This window comes from Musca autumnalis, unplaced genomic scaffold (assembly GCF_047663935.1).
Source record: "Musca autumnalis isolate F117 unplaced genomic scaffold, ASM4766393v1 scaffold_2, whole genome shotgun sequence".
Lineage (NCBI taxonomy): Eukaryota > Metazoa > Arthropoda > Insecta > Diptera > Muscidae > Musca > Musca autumnalis.
Window position 1 is genome coordinate 70,584,766 of NW_027411755.1, and position 26,574 is coordinate 70,611,339.

The 26,574-nt window shown below is 37.0% G+C and overlaps 2 protein-coding genes across 3 annotated transcripts in view; one reads left to right on the forward strand and one right to left on the reverse strand.

Moving 5' to 3' along the window:
• Positions 1-26,574, reverse strand: part of LOC141394063 (uncharacterized) — a 917,654-nt gene that overhangs the window by 324,997 nt on the left and 566,083 nt on the right. The gene's annotated exons all lie outside the window — the stretch shown is intronic.
• Positions 7,099-26,574, forward strand: part of LOC141394066 (uncharacterized) — a 190,603-nt gene continuing 171,127 nt past the window's right edge. Inside the window, exons 1-2 of one of the 2 annotated variants that reach the window (XM_073967901.1) lie at positions 7,099-7,354; positions 23,515-23,772. In XM_073967901.1, the coding sequence (XP_073824002.1) occupies positions 23,709-23,772 (64 nt within the window). In that variant the 5' untranslated portion in view covers positions 7,099-7,354; positions 23,515-23,708. Of the gene's footprint in view, positions 7,736-23,514; positions 23,773-26,574 lie in introns of both variants that reach the window. The other variant, XM_073967902.1, reaches the window with a different exon arrangement.

Here is a 26,574-nt window from a genome sequence, read left to right on the forward strand (position 1 = left end):
CTCCGACAACTATTTCGAATATTTTTAAGAGCAGTTCTAGAATCGCTTTTATTTCTGTTGTAACAACTTATATTCGCTGATTCCATTACGAGTACGAGTACGAGTTTTTTCAGGGACAAGTCCATATTTCCTGAGAATATTACCCGAAAGCTGTAAAAGCGTAGTGGGTGGGTGGAGCACACGATAATTTTCGAACTGATGGACCGATTTGGACGAAAATGTGGCCTTCGTAATATTTTGTCCAAATTTAGTTAACTTCGAAAATGGTCTATATCGGTCTTTTCCTCTATCACAAAAGTCCAACATGGTTCTGACGCTCCTCAGCTGCCATATATGGGGGTGATCTCTGAGGACCGTATTCACACGATAGTTGATCATGTCATCTGCTGTGTGAATGCAATTCGAATCTACTTGACAGGATTGCTGATCTATGGGTTTTCTCTTATAACGTTGGACTTTCTTTATGATCATGAATTCCCCTCTGACATGCCTGGGTGCGGGGGGTTCTATCCACAATGAGGTGTTTAGTATGGCTCTCATGGTAACACCATAGCATGTATTGCGATATAGCATGCATGCTGTACTGGAAGAATATTTGTGTCCTTATGTAGATGGTCCACTGCAAACATTAGGATGCTCCCTTTTGCAGTTCTCAGGGCGGTATTCTTCACGGAACACAGTGGCGCCGAATAGCCTAAAAACAATCGATATTTCGCGTTGTATGTGGTCAACCTGGTTTCTTGATCTGCACCCAAATGCTGCCGACTAGGGACTTGACCTTTTTCCTACATTTCAGATTGTCGCAGTTATTTGTCAGAATTCTGATAACATGGACCATTGAACTCAGTGCTCCCCACTGCAGTCCATGTTGTGACCACAATGGTTGTAGATTTAGTGTCGGATATTCCTCGCGTAGAAAAAAATGTTGAAATCATTCAAATAGGAATACAGCCTTTTACAAATGACATCGGGGAAGGTACCTGATGCCAAGATCGTACAATCATCTGCATACATTACGAGTTCTTGGCAGTGTACCCTCCACACTGTAATACAGAAGAGGTAGAGGTTAAACAGTTCAGGAGATATCACCCCACCTTGGGGAACTCTCCAAGACCCTAAGGGGCTTGGACTTCTTGTTCTTGAATCCAACGTACGACTGGCGTCCCCACATATAATTAATTATCCAATGTATCAAGCTTGATCGGATGGTAGTCTGCTAAATGTCCTCAAACAGTATTGGGTGCTTGGCGGTATCAAAGGTGTTTGATAAGTCGAGTGCCACCAACACTATCTTATCGCAAGGCTTGCACTGCATGATATTCCTCGCGTAGAAAAAATGTTTAGATCATTCAAATAGGAACACAGCCTTCTACAAATGACATCGGGCAAGGTACCTGACGCCAAAATCGTACAATCATCTGCATACATTACGACCTCTATGCAGTCTGGAGGGTATGTAATACAGAAGAGGTAGAGGTTGAACAGTTCCGAAGATATCACCCCACCTTAGGGAACTCCCCAAGGCCCTACGGGGCTTGGACTTCTTGTTCTTGTATCCAACGTACGACTGGATTGGCGCTGGGGAGAATGGGGGATTGGCGCTGGGGAGAACTAAAGCTTCAAGGGCCTTCGATGACATCCTTGGCTGACTTCAATAGCGGAACCACCCTCACCATTTTCTAGACTTCAAGAATTATGTGGGTGGCTAGTGACAGGTTGAGAACTTTAGTAAGTTACTGAACTCCCAGCACATCCAGCTGTTTCAGCATTACCTTGGAGATTTCACCATGACTCAACGCTTTGGATGATGTAACATTTCTTATGGCATTCGCAACATCATCTATTGCAAATGGTGGCAGTTTCTAATCGGCCTGCGACGTAGTACGGGGGCAGTTTGGAAACTTCTTAGCCTAGCACAAAAAGCGCGGTATAAACAGAAAAAGGTTAAGTGGAAACTTCATCTCTGTTATGAACACATGTTAAATTTTGTTTCGATCTGGCAAGTCCTTCATATAGAAACAGGTGTTCAAAAAAGACGCATCCGCAATTTTTTTACAATGGAAAAATTAGAAATGCGTGCTGTCATTAAATATTTACATAAAAAAGGTTTATCGGGACAAGAAATTCATAATGATATGGTGAATGTGTTAGGTGAAAGTGCTCATTCATATGCAACAGTAAAAAATTGGGTTGCTGAATTTAAACGTGGTCGTACAAGCATTGAAGATGAACCACGTAGTGGACGTCCAAAAACAGCAACAACAACAGAAATTGTAGCCAAAGTGCATGATATGGTATTACATGATCGACGAATAAAAGTGCGTGAAATTGCTAATATCATGGGCATCTCAAATGATCGAGTCCATTTAATTTTGCATGAAGAACTACAGATGAAAATGCTTTCTGCAAGATGGGTGCCGCATTTGTTAACAGTCGATCAAAAACGCATAAGAATGAACATTTCTCAAGCTTGTTTGGATCGTTCGATAGGACTTGCGTTATGTTGTTCCGAGCCAATCCGGTATTGAAGAAGCCGCTGCCGCATAGTGGTTCAGAAATCGATTTCCTGCAAAAACCCCCAATTTTTTGTCGCCACAAATTGTTAATGGGATTCGATAGTAATATATTGAAACTAAGTTCATATTTACATTAGGCAACTTTCCTTGATGGAGAGAGAAGTGGGACATAGGTAACTCTTTGTCTCTCAGCACCCTCTTTCACCGACAAACTAACAATTGCCGCAAGGAAAATTGCCAAATGTAATAGTCCGGTCAAAATAGACATTGAAATAGCAAAAATTCCCACAGAGCTGAATTTTGGTGCAGAGCTAGGGTTTGCCATTAGAATCAATGTCCTAAAAGTCCCCATCGATCCCATGTGTGCAAATAAAAATTATTCGGGGTCAAAGGTCAAATTTTAACGTTTTTAGGTTTTCGGATTTATTTTTTGATAACGGTTGATCTAATCAAAAAGTGACTAAAGTAAATATTGTAGACAGAAAAATTATCTACAAGTTTGAACTTTATAATTTTTTTCCTAGAAGGAACCATTCTTGAGATATAGCTGTTCTAAAAAACACATGATTTTTATGCACTTATAAGGGAAATATGCACATATTCAGACTAACTGGCTAAAATAAGCGAAGTAATCGGGTCTGTCCCCCAAAAATATATATATTTTCTTGAAGAGCGAAATTATAGCTATCTTCTAAAAAATTCCAACAAAATCGGAGCGTGTTTAGTAGAGTTATTCAATGTTAGAGTCATTTTATGCAAAGATAGCCCATTTACGGAAGTATCTAACACATAGTGTCGTTACTTTAACCGGTTCACCTCACAATGTACTTACGCGGCTAATTTTTTATTTGACCTTTAGATCGCGATATCTCGAAAATGGTAAATCTTTTTTAAGAATCATAAAGATCACTCTTGTAGACAATTATTGAATCTACAACTTTTACTTTAGCCGGCTTTTGCTAAGTCTTACAGTTTTTGAGAAAAATTAAAAAAAACTGAATAATGCCTCCAAAAATGACCTTTGACCCCGAATAACTTGTTTTGCACACATGGGATCGATGGGAACTTTTAGGAGGTTGCTTCTAATGGCCAACCCTAGCTCTCCACCAAAATTCAGCTTTGTGGGAATTTTTGCTATTTCCCCCTTATACGCATGTCTATTTTGACCGGACTATAAATATTAGTCCCAAAAACAAGTAAAAAAGTGTTAGTCGGCTCTGCCGACAGATATATACCCTCAGCCAATGTGAAGTGAAACCTTCACTTATGGATACGTCGATTGGATTTAAGGTCTCTTCAGAATATTTTTGCCCTTTTTGGACATTTGAACTTGCCGACAGAAATGTGGATTAAGAATTAACTGCCCTATGACACAAATGTTGAACTTTTGTGTGGGAGGTACCCTTAGGGAAGACCGACATGGGCTATTTTAGAAGTTAAACTAAATGTTGACAAAATATTAAGAGATCCAATGTTTGGACCAAATTGGTTGCCCCATTCAAGTGATATCGTCCTACCATTTTAGTGAAATTTTTTAAATATTGGGGAGAAGTACCAGATGTTGTGGATCGGTATTGGCCCATGAAATTAAGTTTGGATATATGACGAAGACCAAATGTTGGACCAAATCGGTTAAACAGTTCGACCGCCACATATATTGACATAGGTTTCTTTTCCACCTTTCCGGCTGTTTTCCCAAGAAATATGGACTTGCCTCTGAAAAAAACGTTTACCGTCGTAATGGAGGTAGCGAATGCAAATCGCTTCAACAAAAATCAAAGTGATTCGAGTGCAGGTCTTAAAGTGAACTTATCCGAAATTTTGTGTGAGAGGTACCAGAAGGAGTAGACAAATATAGTCCATATTCTAACCTGATCTATATCTGGTAGATATATTAGGATGTGCAAAGTATAGATTCCATCGGTCACACCCTTCAAGAGTTACCGTACGAACAATTTTACCGAATATTTTTGAACTTTTGTAGGGAAGGTACCTGAAGGAGTGGACCGATATGTCTAATCTTCGAACTTAAACTATGTTTGTACAAAATATTACTAAGGTTAAATTTTGGACCGAATCGGCACATCCGTTCGAGAGTTATCTTACGCTCCAACCACCTCACTTGGCGTCATAGGGGTTTTTGCAACTTTCAGGTTATTTTCTTAGGAAGTGTGGACTTGCTCCTGATGAAACTAGTACGTACGTACGTCGTATGGGGAGCAGTGAATACCAGTTGCTAAAACAAAAATCAAAGCAATTCGCGAGCAGCTCCTAAACTCAACGTATCCCAAATTTTGTGTGGGAGGTACCCGAAGGAGTGGACATATTGAGTCCAGTTTGGGTAAAATATTACGAAAGCCAAAATTTTAACCGAATCGGTTCATCCGTTCGAGAGATATCGTGCGCCCCAGCCAGCCAGACAGATGGACGGACATTGCTCAATCGACTCCAAATTGTCTGAAACACATTTCGTCCAAACATACTTGGGGTCTAAAACCATTATTTCGATGAGGCACATTGCTGAGGGTATAAAAAAAGTTAGCTAATTTGCCCTTACAATATTACTAAGGTATTAAATTTTTGTGAAATTCAAATTTTAATGGACTAGAACTTTTAGGGAACTGCATGGAACAAAGTTTCGTTTCAGTCTATAGTTGTACCCGTCCGTTTAATAACACTGTGTGTAATTTTTTGAGTCATGTTTTATTAACCATATTCTGACTCCACAGTGTGATAGAACACCAAAAATGAGAAGACACGTGTCTCGCCGTTTTTCCCTATCTCATCAACTTTCGCGCTTATAAGCCTCCAAAGGTTTGAGGCTTTGATGTAAAAAGGGTCATTTAGTCAGGACTATATCTTCCAAACCGCTAGGAAATTTGAATTCCTCTCAGACGCAAAGTTGTAGCCCTTGGCTTAAAGAACAAAGATTGTGAACACATATAATCCATCAAACTTCATCTACAAGGTCAAAATCGCCATGGTCAAATTTCTTTTTAAATTTTTTCTCAATTTTTGTTATACATCTCTCAAACCGATATAATTTTAAGCAAACAACCAACTACAAAAATTTACCTCAGATCTCAATATATATCTTTCTAGAATATACGAACTCTGTATAGACGGTTCTTAAAGGTCAAAATAGCAAAGCAAATGTGATTTGTATCCTGTTTCCTCTGGTTCTGGTCCACAGATACTAAACCGTTCAATATTCAAGAAAACAACCAACTACAATAATTTAGCAAAGTCATCGGTAAACAACTTTCTGGAACATGCGAAATGTCTATGAACGGTTCTTAATGGTAAAAATAGCAAAAATCTTTTGAAAATATCCAATTTTTATACTTTTTTCTCCGACTCTGGTTCAAAGACACGTAACTGCCCAAAAAATAAGGATACAGTAAACTGCAAAAATGTACATTAGATTTCTACAAACAGTTTCCTAGAACAAATGAAGATTCTAGAAACGATTCTTCAAGCTCAAAATTCGACTATTTTAGATCATTCTTTCCTGTTCAGGTCCGTAAATAACATACCTTTCAAATTTCCTTGGTTTTCAACAGTTCGTTATTTCCAAACCTGAGCAGGGGGAATGTTAAAAATAATTTAATTGTTCGAGAATTTCAGCCCTAAGAATCATTCCTAGAATCTTTATATGTTCTAAAAAGTTGTTTATTGGAATCTTAGGTACAGTTTTTTGGTTGACGGTATCCTTAATTTTTGGACGATTCGGTATCTGTGGACCAGAATCGGAGAAAAAAGTGTAAAAATTGAATATTTTCAAAAGTGTTTTGGCATTTTTACCATTAAGAACCGTTCATATCAATTTTGCATATTCCAGAAAGTTGTGATGCCTTTGCTACATTATTGTAGTTGGTTGTTTTCTTGAATATTGAACGGTTTAGTATCTGAGGACCAAAACCCGGAGAAAACAGGATACAAATCAAATTTGCTTTGCTATTTTGACCTTTAAGAACCGTCTATACAGAGTTCGTATATTCTAGAAAGATGTTTATTGAGGTCTTAGGTACATCTTTGTAGTTGGTTGATTGCTTCAAATTTTATCGGTTTGAGAGATGTATAACAAAACTTGAGAAAAAATTTTAAAAGAAATTTGACCAGGCGATTTTGACCTTGCAGATGAAGTTTGATGGATTATATGTGATCACAATTTTTGTTCTTTAAGACAAGGGCTACAACTTTGCCTCTGAGAGGAATTCAAATTTCCTAACGGTTTGGAAGATATAGGCCTGACTAAATGACTCCTTTTACATCAACGCCTCAAACCTTTTTAGGCCTATAATCGCGAATGTTGATGAGATACGAAAAAACGGCGAGACACGTGTCCTCTCTTTTTTGGTCCTCGATCACGCTGCGGCGTCAGAATATGGATAAAAATTTTCGCGTTGCACAGTGTAATTTTTTTAATGTACAAATAATGTTCATTATTTTCTTTCGAGTGTATATTTTCCAATAAAATACTGTAGAAAAAGCCTCCCGCTTGTTTTTTTTTTTTGTCTTGCTCGATTTTTTCTTTGTTCTAGAACACAATTTTAATTAACATGTCAATATTGTTTAAATTGCAGTTGTTAATGGATGAAGTAGTAATGTCACACCCTTGCCATTTTAAAATTTTCTTCGAAAAACAAGTGTCGAATTCATGTTGGCTTTTTTCTGTAAACTTTTAGTTAAATTTTTTCTTTAATCAGAGCATTTAGTGGTGCCAGTGCGGGAATTAAGTTTGTAAAAAAGCTCTTAATTTAATGAGATTTTAAACAAAAAGTGAACAAAAAAAGATTAATTTAATTAAAATAAAAAAATAAATAAATTAAATTACGGTAATAATAATTGTGATGAGCTAAGCTTTAGTATGAATGAGATGAAATCAGTGTGTATAAATAGTGATATACAGTTCTAAGAATACAAAATGATTTTAATGAAAAAAAAATAATGAATTAAACCGTATTATTGATTGCGAAATAATTAAATTAAATTATTAAACAATGCAGTTTAGTATTTTTATGCCAATAAAACCTTTAAAATCTATCCTTAAAAGAACTGTGATGTATCTTCTTTACTTGAATGGAAACGGCATTAAATAGTTCTCGTTCCAAAAAGTGTATAAAAACTCAATATCCCAAAGAAGGATTTAAATAGATATATACCCAGTTATCTATACCCAGTTTAGTTGATGCTGGCTGGCTGTTTTGAGCTTTTAGGTAGTTATCTCAGGAAGTATAGAATAAGAAATTACGCCGAATAAAAATTACGCCGTCTTAAAAGGGTCCGCAGAAAAAAAACTTGTTGCAAAAAATTTCAAAACGATGCGAGAGGAGCGATTATACTGTACTTTTTGGTCCGACCGATTTAGTCCGTATATGATCTATGCCTGCAAGTAATATAACCATATGTAAAGTTATGACTACTTCGGTTACTCCCATCGAGATTTAACGTACGCACTATTTAACGACCTTCCTTCGCAATTAACAAAAAAGTGCGCATCTTTACAAACTCGCCACTTAAAAGCTCTCATTAATTCGTTAGCCTTTGACATTTAAGGACATCGTCATAAACCAGTGATAATTACACATCCTTTGCCATATGAAAGGAAAGATAAACAATTTTATCTTTTGCACTTTGTTTTTTTTAACGAGCTAACCAACAAATTATTTGCTTGAAAAGAAAATAGCAAAAAGAAAAAAACGAGCAACAAAAATGAGGTCTTTAAGTAAGAGTTCAACTGCAACGAAAAGGACACTTCACATATCTCACGGGTCTTAAAAAGCAACAACAACAACTAAAACTACTTAGGCTAAACGCATATAAAAGTCTTCCAACACACACATGTCGAGGCATGTTGAAACATTTTGCAGTGAGAAATGTTAGGAAGAAGACATTCCAAACAAAAAATACACATGTAGCAAAAAATTATAATAATTAAGCTTTTAACTTTTAAACAGTTTGTTTGTTATTTTGCAGAGGCGTTTTATTTATGTTTTTATTTTTCTCAGGTTTTCTTTTACATTTAGATTTTCGTTCATTCTTTTTTGCTTCAATCCACTTGCTTTGTAATTGTAGCTGTTTTCCAAAGTGTGTGTATGTTTTTAAGCTTAAACTCTTATCCTTCTTCTTCTTCTTCTTTATTTCGGAGGATGTAAGTAAAGGTGTTGCATAAAATAATCAAAAGGAAAATTATGGCTTAAAAATTGAAAACCGTAAAAAGTTTTTCTTTTATGTTTGTATGTCTTTCTATTTCTCTTTTTAGTTTTGTTGTTGTCGTTGTAAAGACTTTGTTGATATTTTCTTAACTTATTACCATAATGAATTACATGCAAATATTTTGCTTTTGCACACTAAAATACAAAGGTAAAAGAGGAAGGTAAACAGAAAAAATGTAAGCTCTAGTTTCGGTTTCTTTGAGATTACGATGATATTATTAAACAAAGGCAAGTCCTCAAGAGCAGATACAATGTAGTAAATTTAGTCACGATTCCAAGCGCTTTAATATAGCCCCCATCGAACGGTACCTCCAGATTTTCGATATTTTGAAGGTGGCGGCCTCAATATTTAGTCTTCGTTGGGGGTATACAACTTTTCCTCAGAATTTTGTCGGTGTAGGCTCACGCCTTCATACAGCCCCGATAGAACGGTACCGCCCGATTTGCAGTATTTTGGCCTCAATATTCCAACGAAATGACTGAAGTTTGGTATTTAGTCTTCATTTGGGGTATAAAATTCTCGCCTTTATGTTGCCCCCATAGAACGGTACCTCCCAAATTTCGGTATTTTTAAAGATTGTGGCCTTAATATTCCTCCAAAATTACTGAAATTTGATATTTAGACTTCGATTGTGCTATAACATTTTCCGAAAAAAAATTTCCCAAATACAACCGTACCCATATACGGGAAACATAGACCAGAAGTTGCTCAAAATCCAAAATACTAAAATCGCGTTTTTAAAAACAAACTGTTGGTAAAGAGTATCCTGACCCTTTTACCCGTTCGTTACGACCATCCGCAACTTTCTGCGGTTAACCAATCCATAATGAAGCCATAATGAAAGCAAAAATGTACATGTTTGAATACTATAAAATTAGGTGAATATTAAAATAAAATAAATTTCGCGGAAAATTGTGTTTTTCAAAGTATTTTGTTTTTGTATATTCCCTGAACAAATTGTCCAAATTGTTTTTGGATCTTCATTCTTTAATAATGGTGGTACGTCTCTTCTTTCGTGCATATTTTTTACGACAATTTTTAAGATAACTCAAATTTAAAAAGTGAACAAGTGCATGATGCGAATGTTTGCGGACCATTATTACTTTTGATGATTTATGCACTAAAGTCTCCAACATCAGATTCAATCATAATATATTGCGCATATTTGCGCCAATCTGAAAAAAATGATTTTTATCAACTAAAGCCATTGGAATATTTAAATATGGAAGTATTTAAGAAAGATATTTACAAAATAGAAATATATTTTGGTTCTAGCGTTCGCCAAATCTACTTATTTTATTTGTACTCATGTGCATTAGAGCTCATCAAAATCGCCTAAGATAATTGTTTTTGCATCTTCACTCTTAGTATATTGTGATACATCTCGCCTTTCATAGATATCTTTTAACTCAAATTTCAATGGTGAAAAATTACATGATGCGAACACTTGCGGACCATAGTAACTTTTGATGCTTTATGCGCTTTAATCTCGAACATCAGAGTCAAATATACTCGTAATACGCTACGCATAGATTCGCCAATCTGAAATAATCACATTTTTCTCAACTGAAATCATTAAAACCTTTAAATTTGTTTCTGAAGTAAAATTAGAGCTATTTATGTAAAACAATCTTAGCAAAAATTAAAAACAAATTTCGCAACGTTTGCCAACACTATTTTATCAGACCAAATTAAAACTTTCAATAAATGTTTACGCCTCTCGGAAAAATTACGTGTTTTTCTGAATAAAAATTGGAATAATTTATGTAAAACAATTTTAACAAAAATTAAAAATATTTTGGCAACGTTTGCCAATAATAATTTTTGATCTCTCTTATAGCCGGGACTCTTATTTATCAGACCAAATCAACACTTTTGATGCATGTTTGCGCCACTCGGAAAAATCACTATTTTCCGAAGTATTTTGGCAACGTTTGCCAACACTAATGTTTGCTCTGTGTTGTAAGAGGGCCTCTTATTTATCAGAATGTATCATAACTTTTTATATAAGCTTGCGCCATTCCGAAAAATCCCGTTTTTTTCTGAAGTAAAATTGGAATAATTTATGTAAAACAGTTAAAAAACAAGTAAAAAAGTGTCAGTCGGCTTTGCCGACAGATATATACCCTCAACCAATGTGAAGCGAAACTTTCACGTACGGACAGATCGAACGTATTTAATGTGTCTTCAGAATTTTGTGGCCCTTTTCGGACATTTGAACTTGCCGACAAAAATGTGGAATAGGAATTAACTGCAGTAAGACACAAATGTTGAACATTTGTAGGGGAGGACCGATATGGACCATTTTAGAAGTTAAACTAAATTTTGATAAAATATTAGAAGATCCAAAGTTTGGACCAAATTCGTTGCCCCATTCAAGTGCTATCGTCCTCGCATTTTAGTGACCGGTATTGACCATGAAACAAAGTTTGGATATAATTTGGCGAAGACCAAATTCTGGACCAAATCGGTTGAACAGTTCGAGAGTTATCGTGCTCTCCGACCGCCACATATGGTGACATAGGGGTTTTTTACACCTTTCGGGTTGTTTTCCTAAGAAATATGGACTTGCCCCTGAAAAAACTTTTCCGTCGTAATGGAGGTAACGAATGCAAATCGCTTCAACAAAAATCAAAGTGATTCGAGAGCAGGTCATAAAGTGAACTTATCCGAAATTTTGTGTGAGAGGTACCAAAAGGAGTAGAAAAATATAGTCCATATTCGAACCTGATCTATATGTGGTAGATATATTATGATGTGCAAAGTATAGATTACATCGGTCACTCCCTTCCCTTCCGAACATTTTTCAACTTTTGTGAGGGATGTACTTGAAGGAGTGGACCGATATAGCCCATCTTCGAATTTAAACTATGTTTTGATAAAATATTACGAAGGCCAAATTTTGGACCGAATCGACAGATCCGTTCGAGAGTTATTATGCGCTCCAACCACTACACAAGGTGTCATAGGGGCTTCTTGCACCTTTCCGGCCATTTTCTCAGGAAGTATGGACTTGCCCCTGATGAAACTTGTACCGTCGTATGGGGGGAAGTGAATACAAGTTGTTGCAACAAAAATCAAAGCGATTCGAGAGCAGGTCCTAAACCGAACTTATCCGAAATTTTTTGTGGGAGGTACCCGAAGGAGTGAACCGATTGAGTCCATATTGGAACCTCATCTAAGTCTGGTATAAATTTCACGATGTACAAAGCATGGACCAAATCGGTTACTGCCTTCAAGAGTTATCATGCCCACAAATTTTCCGAAAATTTTGGAACTTTTGTGGGGGATGTACCGGAAGGAGTGGACCGATATAGCTCATCTTCGAACTTAAACTAAGTTTGGACAAAACATTACGAAAGCCAAAATTTGAACCTAATCGGTTCATCCGTTCGAGAGTTATCGTGCGCACCAGCCAGCCAGACAGACGGACAGACGGACGGACATTGCTAAATCAACTCCAAATTGTCTGAAACACATTTCGTCCAAACATACTTGGGGTCTAAAACCATTATTTCGATGAGGCACATTTTGCCCGTATGAAAGTGTATATCACGAATGTTGTCAAATATTTCATATTCCATTTCACAAAAAATGTTAAATTTTTTTTGCGCTACATCAAAGATTTTTGGTACATAGGTTAAGAAACAAATTCCCAGTACGAATCCGCTCGCGAGCCAGTTTTTTGTTGATGCGGACAAAAGTTATGGCGGTTTTATTTTCGTTTTAAAGAAAAAAATATTATAAAAACGCTAGCAATTGCTACTAAAAAGTTATCTTGAGTTAGTATATTGCATAATATTTGTTAAATGTTACTCAGTACTCGCGAAATGTATAATAAATTGATAAATTATTGAATGTAAGTCAACTTTTTTCAAAATAAAGGTCCATTTACCCGCGATAAAATTACGAAAAAATTCGTATGGGAGCTAAATTTCACGGAGAATCAAATGAGACTAAAATCATACAGATTGGTATTATAGTTTCCATGTCACAGCCAAAATAAACACATATTTTGGTTAAAAAAAATAATTTTTTGTTTGAAAAGATATTTTTACACATTTATTATGTAGCATAACATTTTGGAAAAATCTATAGGAATACTTCCTTCATTTTGCTTAAATCTCCCATTAAAATATACGGATTTAGCTTTATAGACATTTATATAAAAGCTTTCCTATTGAGGAAGATAATTGGGTTGCTGAGGATATAGCTTAAGGCTACTGAAATGAAAATATAGGTCAAATAACCCATTTTAATTTATATGCATTTTAAAATACGTATAAATCGCGTAATTATTAAAATCATTTTGTCCGCGTGTGCTTTTCATGTACAACAAGACCATGTCTTTTAAGTTGTATATATTTTTCGAAATTTAATTTCGAGGCTTAGATGTAGCATCGGCTGCATCTTAGCATCAAAAAACCTATAAAATGTCGCTAATTTGCCCAAAGTGCACACAATTTTTGTCCGCATTCGATTTCAATGTCTACCATGAAAATCTACATCGATATATATATCTATTTCAAGGCGATCAATCAAGAACCGTGGATGTAGCATCCCACACTATTTTTTGGGATAAAATGAATGTAGCTCCCTTATCATTGAAGTTTTCAAATCTCTGTTTCCGCTAAAACGAAGATGCTGTACTAGTTGTTTCATTGCAGTGGAAACGAACCGCAGAAAACGCGATAAAATACGCGATATTTTCAGAAACATTTTTAGGTGATTTTTCTACTTTGGAAATTATCGTAACCCGCGTTTTAGTAGATGGATTTTCACGGGGAATGATTTATTGGATCCGGAACGTAAAAAACTAAAATGTGCAATCAAGTACGAGGAAATCGAATGACTATTGTAAAAATTAGGCCCGAAAAATATGATGTTTAGAAAATTGTTCCCACAATATTTCCGTATTTGGATGCCGATTTCTATGAAGCTGTGTAGACTACATTCACGGCACATATATCAAATAACTCAGAATCGCGAGTTCTTCAATCCTATATACGATTTTTTGAAAAACCTGTTTGAGGAATGAAATTAGGAGAAAATGTCAAAAAACACTGTAAATCTGGCTTCAAAATGTCAGCATCATTTAATGGTAGAAGCAGATCAAATTTTGAAAAGTAATACATTAGTGAGATGATCCTTAGTTAGTTTGCTTCTACTTTTACTTTGACAGGAAAATCGGGAAAAGTTTGGTTGATTAACAAATCAAGAGAAAACAAAAAAAGACACGTTGGCTTCAAAACAATTTTTAACTTTTTTTAACATAAATATAGCCACAGCTTCCACGCAAATTAACTTTTGATGCCAATATTTTTTGCCACGTCCGAAAGCATCTCATTTTAGCCAAAAACATTTAATTTGTATAATATACAATCACAAGTCGCGTGTTCTAAAAGGGTAAACCTTGGCTTCAACTATGTTAAATTTTCAAAAATATTGGTGATATACCCTTTCTAACCTAAAGGCTAAGGTATAAAACAAATATTTTGGTAACGTTTGCCAACACTAATTTTTGGTCTATCTAATATGCGGGGCTCTTAGTTATCAGAATGTATCATAAATTTTGATATAAATTTTCGCCATTCCGAAAAATCGCGTTTTTTTTTCTCATATAAAAGTGGAATAATTTAGAAATAAAAAATCGAATGGATGGATGTATAACTATATAGATCTGAATTGAATAACTCCTAAATTTCGGTATTTTGAAAGTTAGCCACATTGTTTTATGGAAATTGCTGGAATTTGGTATTTAGTCTTCTTCATAAACGAAATGAAACTAATTGTTCAGTTTTACTTCGAAACAACTCGTGGTGAGGTATAACTATTTCGGCCGGGCCGAACTTAACGCCGTGCCCCAAATTAGTATCCAGGGTCGCAGACACAACCCCATTGTCTCCCAAAATTAATGCTTAATTTGATATAGGTGGTTTGATAAGGCTATAAAAGATAATGTTCCAAGTATACCTTTCAGCGAGAATGAGGCCAAGGCAGCACTAAATCAAGAAGAATACATAACAATCCTGGTGATTGAAACCGAAAAAGTTCTCATCGACGGAAGCTGATAAGGTGTATGCAAATTTTTGCAAAATTTTAGTGTCCTGGTACAATTTGTTTGGTTGCTAGAGTGATAACCATGGACGGACATTACTTTCGTGGAGGGTAATGTCTGACGTAATGAAAAAATAAATACCTGCAATGGACATTTTTGGATGCAATCGGTGTGGGAACTGTTCAAGCGTTGTTACTTACTCTCATTATTTACTTACCTGAAAAGAGAGAGAAAGGGAGAGAGAGAGAAGACATGAAAATATTAGACTATTACAAAAAATTACAAAATATATGTAATCTTAATTTAGAGCAAATTCTAAACCTATTTTTTCAAATTTTATTGAGTCTTTTCCTTTTTCAACATATAATTCTAAACCTATGAAAGGAGCAATATGTGTTTATTAAATGATTTGGAAGACATTGTCATTGCATCAAATCGATTAAATCGATCGAACAAATATATGGGAGGTATTACCAAATCTGAATCGTTTTAAATACAATTTTATAAGCCCATTTAATAATAAATAATTTCTTCACCAAAAACTGTGGACATAGTTCCAGATGTTGGCATAGCTACTACATAGCCGTAACACCCGATTTTTGATTTCTTTGAAGGTTTTATTTATTTGGCATTTGATGTTCCCATAATTTCATTAAATTTTCCACATATAACGGTACCATCTGAGGACCTGGAAGGAGCATTTCATGGAGCTGTTAGTATCGAATATGGGCGGCGATGAAGATACACGAGAACCAATCGCAAACGACGTCGTTGAATGTCTTCCACCTAGCCAAAGCGAGATCATGACAGCAATTAATCGGCTGAAAAACAATAAAGCAGCAGGAGCTGATGGGCTGCCCGACGAACTATTCAAGACCGGTGGCGAAATGTTGATAAGAAGTATGCATTAGTTAATTACCGAAATTTGGCAGGAAGAGAGCATACCCAACCATTGGAACCTCAGCCTCCTATGTCCCGTACACAAGAAAGGAGACAATACGGTGTGTACAAACTACATAGGCATAAGTCTGCTCCAAATCGCATGCAACGTGCTGTCGAGTGTACTGTGTGAACGATTAAAACCCATGGTCAATAACACTGTGAACCGAAATGTTGGGGGTGGAAAATTCCTATTGGAGATGAAAGCCCTTGGTGAGTATATACAGAACCCCTAAGGACAGATTCGCCGTGAGTCGAACTTTCGCGATATGACGTGATGAAGTTTTTGCTAGAGACCCTGTAAGCCATCAGGAATTAGCGTTATATCTTTGTTCACTGTTGTTTTAGCTTATTTTTGAGATGACATGTCTGCAGTCAAATCGAATGAGGATTATTTTCGTAAAGCACTTCGACCTTCTAACTCGCTTCCTTCAATGTCCTTTTCGTCCTTTATTTTAAGAGCCGTTATAAAAGTACCACAAGATGACGTTTTTCAGCTTCGAAATGTTCTGCAAAAATGTCGGCCAGAAAATTTTAGGTACGGCTCCCATTGACAACAAATCGATTTTGTAGAGTTTTCGTGGTCGTTTTGTGCATTTAGCCTGTTTTTGTTCAGAAAAAGAATATATTTTGTTTTTTGTATATTCGTTACAGAACTTACAAAAACACAAAACACAGTTTTTTTCTGAGCAAACAGGGGTAAATGCACAAAACGACCACGAAAACTCGACAAAATCGATTTGTTGTCAATGAGAGCCGTACCTAAAATTTTCTGGCCGACATTTTTGCAGAACATTTCGAAGCTGAAAAACGTCATCTTGTGGTACTTTTATAGCGGCTCTTAAAATAAAGGACGAAAAGGACATTGAAGGAAGCGAGTTTGGATGTCGAAGTGCTCTACGAAAAAAATCCTCATTCGATTTAACTGAAGACACGTCATCTCAAAAATAAGCTAAAGCAACAGTGAACAAAGTTATAACGCTAATTCCTGATGGCTTACAGGGTCTTTAGCAAAAACTTCATCACGCCATATCGCGAAAGTTCGACTCACGGCGAATCTGTCCTTCGGGGTTCTGTATATACTCACCAAGGGCTTTCATCTCCAATAGGAATTTTCCACCCCCCAGACTTTGAGCTCCATTTTGTTGCACAGTGTAACATAATCGGGTCATACCAATGCGGTTTTCGACCTGGTAAATCGACAATTGACCAAATATTCACACTGCGCCAAATACTGGAGAAGACCAACGAAAGACAGATCGATACATACCACATGTTCGTCGACTATAATGCCGCCTTCGACAGCCCAATTCGATCAAGGGTGTTCCAAGCCATGTCTGAGTTTGGTATCCCTGCAAAACTTATAAGATTAAGCATGATGTCATTGGCTAATACAAGATCAGCTGTTAAAGTAGGAAAGAACCTCTCGGAACATTTTGAAACAAAACGAGGTTTCAAGCAAGGTGACAGCCTATCGTGTGATCTATTTAACATTTTATTGGAAAAGGTCATACAAGAATCGAATGTACATATATACCGATAGAAGAGTCTGCCAAAGAGGGACTGGTTGTTAAAGGCGATAAGACAAAGTTCTCGGACCAACTGTTGATGTTCAGAACTACAATTTTGATTTTGACTGCATTTACCTCGGCGCCGCCATAAATAAAACGAACATCAGTTTTGAAATCAGAAGAAGAATATAATTGGGCAACAGATGCTACTTTGGTCTAAGTAAACAGTTTAAAAGCAAAACCCCCTCTCGTCAAACAAAACACACACTCTACCAGACACTGATACTACCCGTACTTATGTATGGATGTGAAGCATGGGTATTTGCGAAAGGAGATGAGGCAGAACTTGGTGTGTTTTGGAGAAAAATTCTTCGAAAGATTTATGGAGCAATATGCGTTGACGGTGAATACCGACGTCGTATGAACCCCGAGCTATACCAGCCGACCGACATCGTTATATTAAAACGTATCGAACTACTACGATTGCGTTGACTTGGCCATGTCAGCAGGATGGATAAAGATGCCCCCGCCAAAAAGGCATTTGAATACGAGCCACTAGACGGAATACGCCCCAAGGGAAGGCCAAAACTCCGATGGAAAGACCAAGTTGAAGAAGATATCACAAAAAATGCCATCCAAAATTGGAGAAGTAAAGCAAAAGATCGGTGCGTTTGGAAAACTATTCTCAGTTCGGCTTATGGAACAAGACGTTCTGTTTTATATAAAAGCCATCTAAGGAAGGAACGGTACCATCCGATTTAGGTATTTTAAAAGTGTTAATTACTCTTTTCAGGCAAATAGCTGTAATTTGGTATCTGAGGTTACCAATGGACAAAAAAAAGCTCCACTATATCGATCCACGTTTTGGTTTAGCCGCCATATAAGTGAACAGTGACGGGTTGACGCTTTAAAGAATGTTTGCCCTGCCCTTCAGAGACTATAAAAAATAAACATTTCTGTGTTTATGCTTTAGTATAGCCCCAGTAGAACACTACCGCCCGATTTTCAACTGAACTCTGGTTCCAAAACTATTTATGGTGGAGGATATACAAAGTTCGGCCTGGCCAAATTTAACGTCATTTTCACTTGCTTTTTAACTAAATTTTATTACAAAATAAGAAAAAAATTAGTCAGTTTAGCCGACGAAGATATACACTAGGGCGGCACAAAACACGGCAAATTTTTTTTTTTGAAAATGCCTACCCCCTAAAACATTTCGTTTTTTAGACCGCCGTAAAATACACGTATCGTGTGATTGGATATTTAAGAATAAAATTATAGCATTGTAACAGAGACAACAAAGACTACTAAAAACTTTATTGCGAGCGTTGTAGGAGGAGTGGCCCCAAATTATGGGAACATTTCGTGACCCATATCTCAGGAAGTATTGACTTCCTCTAGAAAAAGGATAATTTTATAGTCATGATTACAATGACTGTTGAAATTTCAACACAATCACGTTAGAGCGCAAAAGTGTTGAACTTTTGAAAATGAGGTGCTTGAAGGAACTGACCGACATAGTCCATCGTGGAACTGGATCTTATTTTGGGAGTCATATCCTTTGTATAATCTTATTTTATTTCCGTTCCAACCAGCCATTTTTGTTGGTTACCGTAGGATTTTTTACAGTTTTCTGGTCAATATGTTACAATGAGAATCACGAGGACTATTCTCGATGACAATTTCAAAACCATACACGAAGAGACCTTAAACTGTACCTTAGCGAAAAGTTTCCTGATAAAATTAGTTTAGTTTATTCCTTACAGTTTAGTATACTTCTTTGTCTGCCCGAGCTTAATTCTTTCTTACTTGTGTCTGTTGGGAGTCACACACACAACATAATTTGTTACTTAGCTCAATTATTCTTGTCCAAAATTGTAGTTTACTTTTTATGTTGTTATGCCCTAAAAATATGCAAAGTTTAACTGAGTTTTGTACATTTTAAATACGTATAAACTTTATCTAATTTTCATACATCCTATGCATTAGTATTGAAAGAGTTGGAAATATTTAGTTTTCCACATAACTTTTTTGAAGTAAAAAAATTTCAAACATTATAAAGAGTATATGATACAAATATTAAATTTACACATTTAAATTCAACTAATTGGAAAACGATACACTTACAAAGTCAGGACTCTCTAAAGTATGCAAAAGATATGTGTCAATGTGTCAATGTTATATGTGTATTTATTCAAAATTTCTTTAAAATTATGTACTAATTTAATTGCGTAAGTGTTAACTTTTAAGGTATGCTCTATATATCTTTTGCAAATTCTCTGCTTGACCCTGACATTTTTCTACTGTCATATTGAGTTTACCCAGCAAACCAATCGTACCGACATCGTAACGGAATCGGAACAAAATTCGGACGCTACGTCCGATGTCGTATCCGAAATCGTAACGATATCTGAACGAAAGTTGTATGAAGTTGTTGGTATAATTTCGGAACGAAATGTTATTAATTGATCTTTGTTATTTTTTTATTGGAAGATTGTAATTTCAAACGTGCTAATGACTTTCACTGTTGTTATTAGTTCGTAGTTATAGTAGAACAATGTAAACTTTGTGTACGAATATATTGAGTACATCAGTACTAGATTGTTGCATTTATGTTTAAAATATTTAAAAATTGTATATGCGAATTTTATAACCAGCCATTTTGTTTTTCAACAACAACTACAACAAACAAATTTTAACGAAAACTGAATGAATTTCTCTACGTAAAATCGTATAGAAATCGGAACGATTTTGCTTCCGAAATTATTCAGATGTGCGGGACATCCGACATTTGGTTTGCTGGGTACTAATGTGTGGTTTTGACACATGTAGAAGTTCTGTTGTGAAATGTTAAAAAGTTGAAGAATGAAATTTTGTGTGTTTTACCACATAACCTGTTTTTGAAGTGTTACTTTTATAGCCACTTGTATTTTAAGGTTGGGGTGACTAAACCAAAAAAAAAAAAAAAAATGTAAAAGCTGTAAGACAAGAACCACAATGGTTTGTTGCTGTAGCAACGCAAATGAGTTCGTGTATTATTTCAGTTATCAGGTTTCTCTGTATCCAGATTCAAGAATTCTGCAACCTGGGCTGGTTGCGTCTATAAGGAATCAGGAGACAGGTGAGTGGGGTTAGCTGGGCAGTTAAACAAATACAGTGTATCGTGTGGTCCCAATCCACATGCTGGGCAGGTGTTATGTATCGTTGGGTACAACGCTGGCGCCGCCTAGCTTACCACAGACCGGCCTATTGCATTGTAGGTGGTAAACAAGGTATCTTTGTCATCTCCTCAAGTGCTGCCGGTCAGCAACTTGAGCATCTTGTTCCTACTTCTGATCTTATCGCAAATAGCTGTGGCATGCGCGGACGACTTAAACGTGCTATCGAACGTTACACCCAGTATTTTGGGGTAGTTAGTGGTCGGAATCAGTGCACCATCGACCAATGACGGTATCGAAAACCTTCGATAGGTCAAGAGCCACCATGACTGTTCGGTCGCACGGCCTTTTCTGGTTCAGTCCTCTATTGATATGTGTGGATATGGAATCTAATGCTGTTGTAGTACTATGCTTTTTCCGAAATCCATGTTGATGTTGGGCAACTGGAAAACATCTTCTTATCGTGGGGAGGAGTAGTGCCTCTAGGATCTTTGCTACTGGCGACAGGAGCGAAATCGGTCTGTACGATTCACCTCTGCTGGCATCCTTGCCATGCTTCAGTAACGGGACCACCCTGCCAACTTTCCAGGCTTCTGGTATGATATGGGTGGCTAACGATAGGTTGAGGATACTTGTTAAATACTCAACTCCAGGTTCATCCAGTTGTTAAAGCATTACCATCGATACTCGTTGTGGGCCCAACGCTTTGGATGATTTCGCGTTTCGGATGGCATCTGCAACATCGCTCATCGTAAATTGTGGTGGTACCTCCGCGGCTGGAAGGGCTCTTCTTATACGGCGAAGCACACTTCTCTTCGCGCTATCACTCTCGGAGTGCTCTATGAACTGCCGGTTAAAAAACACGCGTACCTCTTTAGGTCAGTTACTGTCACGCGTTGAAAGTAACTGCTGTTCTGTCATCCTCCTTTCCAGGATTCGAGAGTGATTTAAGCGTTGCCCACAATGTTGCATTGCTTCAGGTGGTCTAGCCACTTTTTCCGCTTATGTTCGCCTATTAACGTGTTGACTTCAAGACTAAGCTCTCTAACTCTTGGGTCTTCAGGGTTCGTACGACGAAGCTCATGACGCTCATTTGATAGTCCCGTCGCCTCTGCTGAGAAATTTGGTCTTATTTTGGGTATTCGATCAGCAGGTATGTAGCGAGCTGCTGCTGCAGTGATGGTGTCCCAGAAAATGTTCTCAGCTACCCGCTCTCTAAAGCGGTGATTGGTAAAATTTGTGAACCCTTGTCAATCAGCTTTCCCATGGTTCAGGAAAGCACGGCGTTCAGAGGTTATGAAATCGGGTGGTCTGTTTACGGAGATGATGATAGGTGGTCTGTTTACGGAGATGATGATAGGTGGTCTGAGCTAAGGGAAATGACGGATTGCCAGGATACGTCATTTATCAGACCTGGTGACACAATGGTGATATCTGGCGAGCTGTGGCAGTCTCCTCTAATCCTCGTAGGAGCGTCTTCATTCACCGTGCAAAACGTGGAGCTATCAATGTACCCCTCTGGTCATTACCTAGGAATGCCAAAGCTCGTGATGAACATTGAAGTCCCCTAGCACCAGACGGTTAATGCCCTCAAAAAAGCGAACTAATATCGGGCATATAACGCCCGGCACAGCTATTCATCGGCGGTATGTACACATTAAGCAGCTCTACCTCGGCAGGACCACACTTTACTGCTACCCCCATACATTCCATGTATGGGTCACTAGAGACAAGAAGAATCGAAGACGTCGACGTAGAAGACGCTCTGGTCGATGCGCTGACGCAGCAAGTAGCAACATACCTATTGCTGTAATCCCGGGTGCTACTAAGGCCAGAGCACCCACGAAAATGCACCCATTCCATACTTCTATTACATCTCACCATTGTTGATATGTGGTGGATGCGGATCTGGCAAACGGAAAAGATTCATAATGGCCCGGGGTTCATCTCTATCCTGGCACGGACCAGAAGAGTTCGGAGCAGGCGTTCCGGGATAAATTGCCGCTCCCATGGTGAAAAATACACGAACATAAACACATAATTGTTAAGGTGACGGCCCCTGGTCGAAGATTCCTCCGAGTCAATCCTGCGCATAGAACCGACCGCCGTTGGATTGATTGTATGATTACATTACTTTGAGTATTTGAATGCTAGAAAATGCTATTAATTTTTAAAATTTGGGTTCTGTTGATAGCACATATAACTCCGTCCATGCCTCCTGTTATTATTATGTGGGCAGACATACCATTAAAGTATTTAGCTGTCGGCAGAGCAGGCTGATTTTATTTACTTGTTTTTATTCAAAATTCCCTACCTACTCTCAACATATGTTTATATTTTATGGAGCTCAAAAATTATTATTTCAAAGAATTATAAAATGAATAAAACCCGTACCTTCATTTCATATATTTTTTCTTTTTCATTCTTTGACGCCTGTGAGGTATGCAATTGTTTTTAAATACTCACTATGAAATATATACGTAGCTATACAATTTGTCTCTATATAAAAATATATATTATTTTTATTATGCTACAAAATTTAAGCTAAATTTTCATATATCACTTCGCATATAATATATTGAGCTATTAATTTTTCATTTCACATAACTAAGGCCAAAGAGAAAAATATGTGAACCATTTTCATGTGAGTCAAATTGTTAACGGTCAGTTATTTCAACATAAATTCTATACCAATGGTTTTCAGTTATTGCTGGCATTTAATACTGGCTTTTTATGGCAATGGACATAACATAAACTGCAACATTATGTTGAAGGCAAAAAAAAAGAGAGCAAACGGTCAGTCATATCAGAAAATTCCATTTAATTATCAATTAACAGCCACCTAAAAATATGCTATAAATTTTTATATTTACCCACGTTATAAACATGGCAAATTAAATTCAATAATTTGTGTCAACATATCACAAAAATTCCCTGGATATAAAGAATTCATAGAAAAAAGAGAAAGTGGCGACAAATTAAATTGCCCCTTCTGCTCCTTTTCACACAAACTTTGATTGGCCACATAAAAATATGATACACGAACAATTAATTTTGCGCTCACACAATTTATATGCTTTAATATGTCTCTTTTTTTTCTTCGTTTCTTGCAGTATCAACACCAACGACACACAACACATACCCAAAAGGCGTTATAAATAGCCTCGGTAATTTCGGAGGCAGCTCGGCAGACAAGAAGGCTACGACAGAAACAAAGTGTGAAAATAACCGAAAATATAGCAACACCTCAGGGTTGGAGGGTTGGCGGCGGCGCAACATCGACATCGTTGTGTAATTGAATGTGACAATGCCTGGTGTGGTATTTTTAATTGTTGTGCCAACAGCTAATTTTGAACGTGAGCTTTATTATGGTACGTATGTATATTTTGTTTTTTTCCAACGGCAATATCATAAACATCTATCCCAAGGTCCATTGAGTATATCTATGTTAATTTCATTGACATTAAATGTCATGCCGAACAAAAAAGGAAATTTAATAGGTATTTTGAGAATATTATACAGTATTAAGGTATACTTTTAGGCTTAACGTTAAATAATTAGATAAAAAATTGATCACTCATGAATTTATTTTATTAAATAAAACAAAACTGACAATTTTGAACGGATGTAATAGGCTTTTTAGAAAAGTAGAAGAAGACTCAACACTTCATACGAGATTTGAGAGTGATGAATGCAATTTCTGATGTTATGTGCCTCCTTGCATATTTTTAGGAGCGAAATATGTAGAAAACTGTTGTCTTACAAAATCACAGAATAAATGAAATATCTATGTGTTTTGGCGAATGCTAAACAATCTCTATTGACTATAAAAGCAAGTAAGAAAGTATCTGTCAGCTGTGCTGACGGATTTATACTCTCAGCCACTGACAAAAAAGTAACATAATTATTATGTCGTATATAAAAGTATATTGATATTGTATCACAAGTTTGCTTCAAAGTACGAGGAATCTGTAGGTACCGTAATGTGGGGCTATAACAAATCATTGACATATAGGTTCCAAACATTTTTAGTAACCAAACTTCTGAATTATAGAGAACTCGAAATATTAAATTACGTTAAAATAAGTTTGAAAGAAATTTTTTGAAAAGGGTTTAGAGTTATCCTGGGCCATTATTTCAGAAAGTATGGACTTACGGCGGAAAAAATTATACCGTTGTAGAAAGAGTCAAAACAATCCGAGAGGAGCTCTCTATTGGAGGGGAAGTACTAAAAGTTGTGGATCGGTATTGACTATACTCGAACTGAAACTAAGTTTGGACAATATATGACGAAGGCCAAATTTTAGACCAAATCGGTTGATCGGTTAGAGAGTTGTCGTGCTCTCAAGCCAATACATACTGTGGCATAGGGGTTTTTACACCTTTCGATGTGTTTTATCAAGAAGTGTGCACTTGCCCCTGAAAGAACTTTTACCGCCGTAATTGAGGCAGCGAATGCAAGTTGCATCAACAAAAATCAAGGTGATTCGAGAGCAGGTCTTGAAGTGAACTTATCCGAAATTTTGTTTGGGAGGTACCCGAAGGAGTGGACAAATATAGTCCATATTTGAACCCAATCTATATCTGGTAGATATATTAGGATGTGTAAAGTATGGGCCAAATCCGTGGCTGCCTTCAAGAGTTATCGTGCGCACAATTTTTCCGAACATTTTTGAACTTTTGTGGGGGTGGTACCTGAAGGAGTGCACCGATATGGCTTATCGTCGAATTTAAAGTAGGTTTGAACACAATATTACGAAGGCCAAAATTTTGACCGAATCGCCGTATCCGTTTAAGAGTTATCTTGCGCTCCAACCACTACATACGGTGTCGTAGGGGGTTTTGAACCTTTCAGGATATTTTCTCAGGAAATATAGGCTTGCCGCTGCTGAAACTTGTACCGTCGTATGGTGCAACAAAAATCAAAGCAATTAGAGAACAGGTCCTTAACTGATCTTATCCCAAATATGGCTTATCGTCGAATTTAAAGTAGGTTTGAACACAATATTACGAAGGCCAAAATTTTGACCGAATCGCCGTATCCGTTAAAGAGTTATCTTGCGCTCCAACCACTACATACGGTGTCGTAGGGGGTTTTGAACCTTTCAGGCTATTTTCTCAGGAAATATAGGCTTGCCTCTGCTGAAACTTGTACCGTCGTATGGTGCAACAAAAATCAAAGCAATTCGAGAACAGGTCCTTAACTGATCTTATCCCAAATTTTGTGTATTTGGAGGTATCCGAAGGAGTGGACCGAAGAAAGGAATAATTATACGAGATGCAATGTTTGGACCAAATCGATTGCTCCCTTTGATACCCAAAATTTGGTTAGAATCGTGTGATCCGTTCGAGAGTTATCGTGCGAACCAGAAAGACAGACATGGCTAAATCGACTCCAAATCGTCGAAAACAAATTTCGTCCAAACATACTTGGGGTCTAAAACCGTTATTTCGATGAGCCACATTTTTGGTCGTATCAATGTGTATATACAAGCCCTTTCATGCCTAAAGGCTGAGGGTATAAATATATAAAATTTTAGGACTTTTGTAGGAAAGGTTTCTGAAACAGGGTTCCATTGACGGATCCAATTTACACAGTCTACCAGGATAAAATCCTCTAATCCTTCATAGTACAAGAACGTCACTTTAGCGAAATTTTTTGTACGTTCGAAACGCCACTTTAGCTGGTACTTTTGGACCATTTTCTAGTGATGTATGGAGAATAAAATTATATTTTCAAATAAATTTCTCTATTTCTTATACCTCAGTAAACAAACCTTTATAGGACCAAAATGTGCCTTATCGAACTCAAGCATGTATTGACGCAATCCGTTTCAGACAAGTTGGAGTCTATTAAGCCTGTCTCTCTGGTTGGAGCGCAAGAAAACCTTCGAAACGGATACTTTGTTGGTCCAAACTTCACATATCCTTTATTTTTTGCGATGGTGCCTATCGGGTGCCACCGTCACCAAAATACCCCTCAGTAATGTTGGCGAGAAATCCTGAGTATTTCAGCCTTGAAAAACTTCTCCACAAGTGGTGTCTTAAGACACGCCGTTCAGACTCGGCGATAAACAGTAGGTCCCATATCGTTGAGCTAAATATGAATCGGGGTGCACTCATTGATATGAGAGAAGTCTCCCTTGTCCCGTATGGGATGTTGTGGAACAATG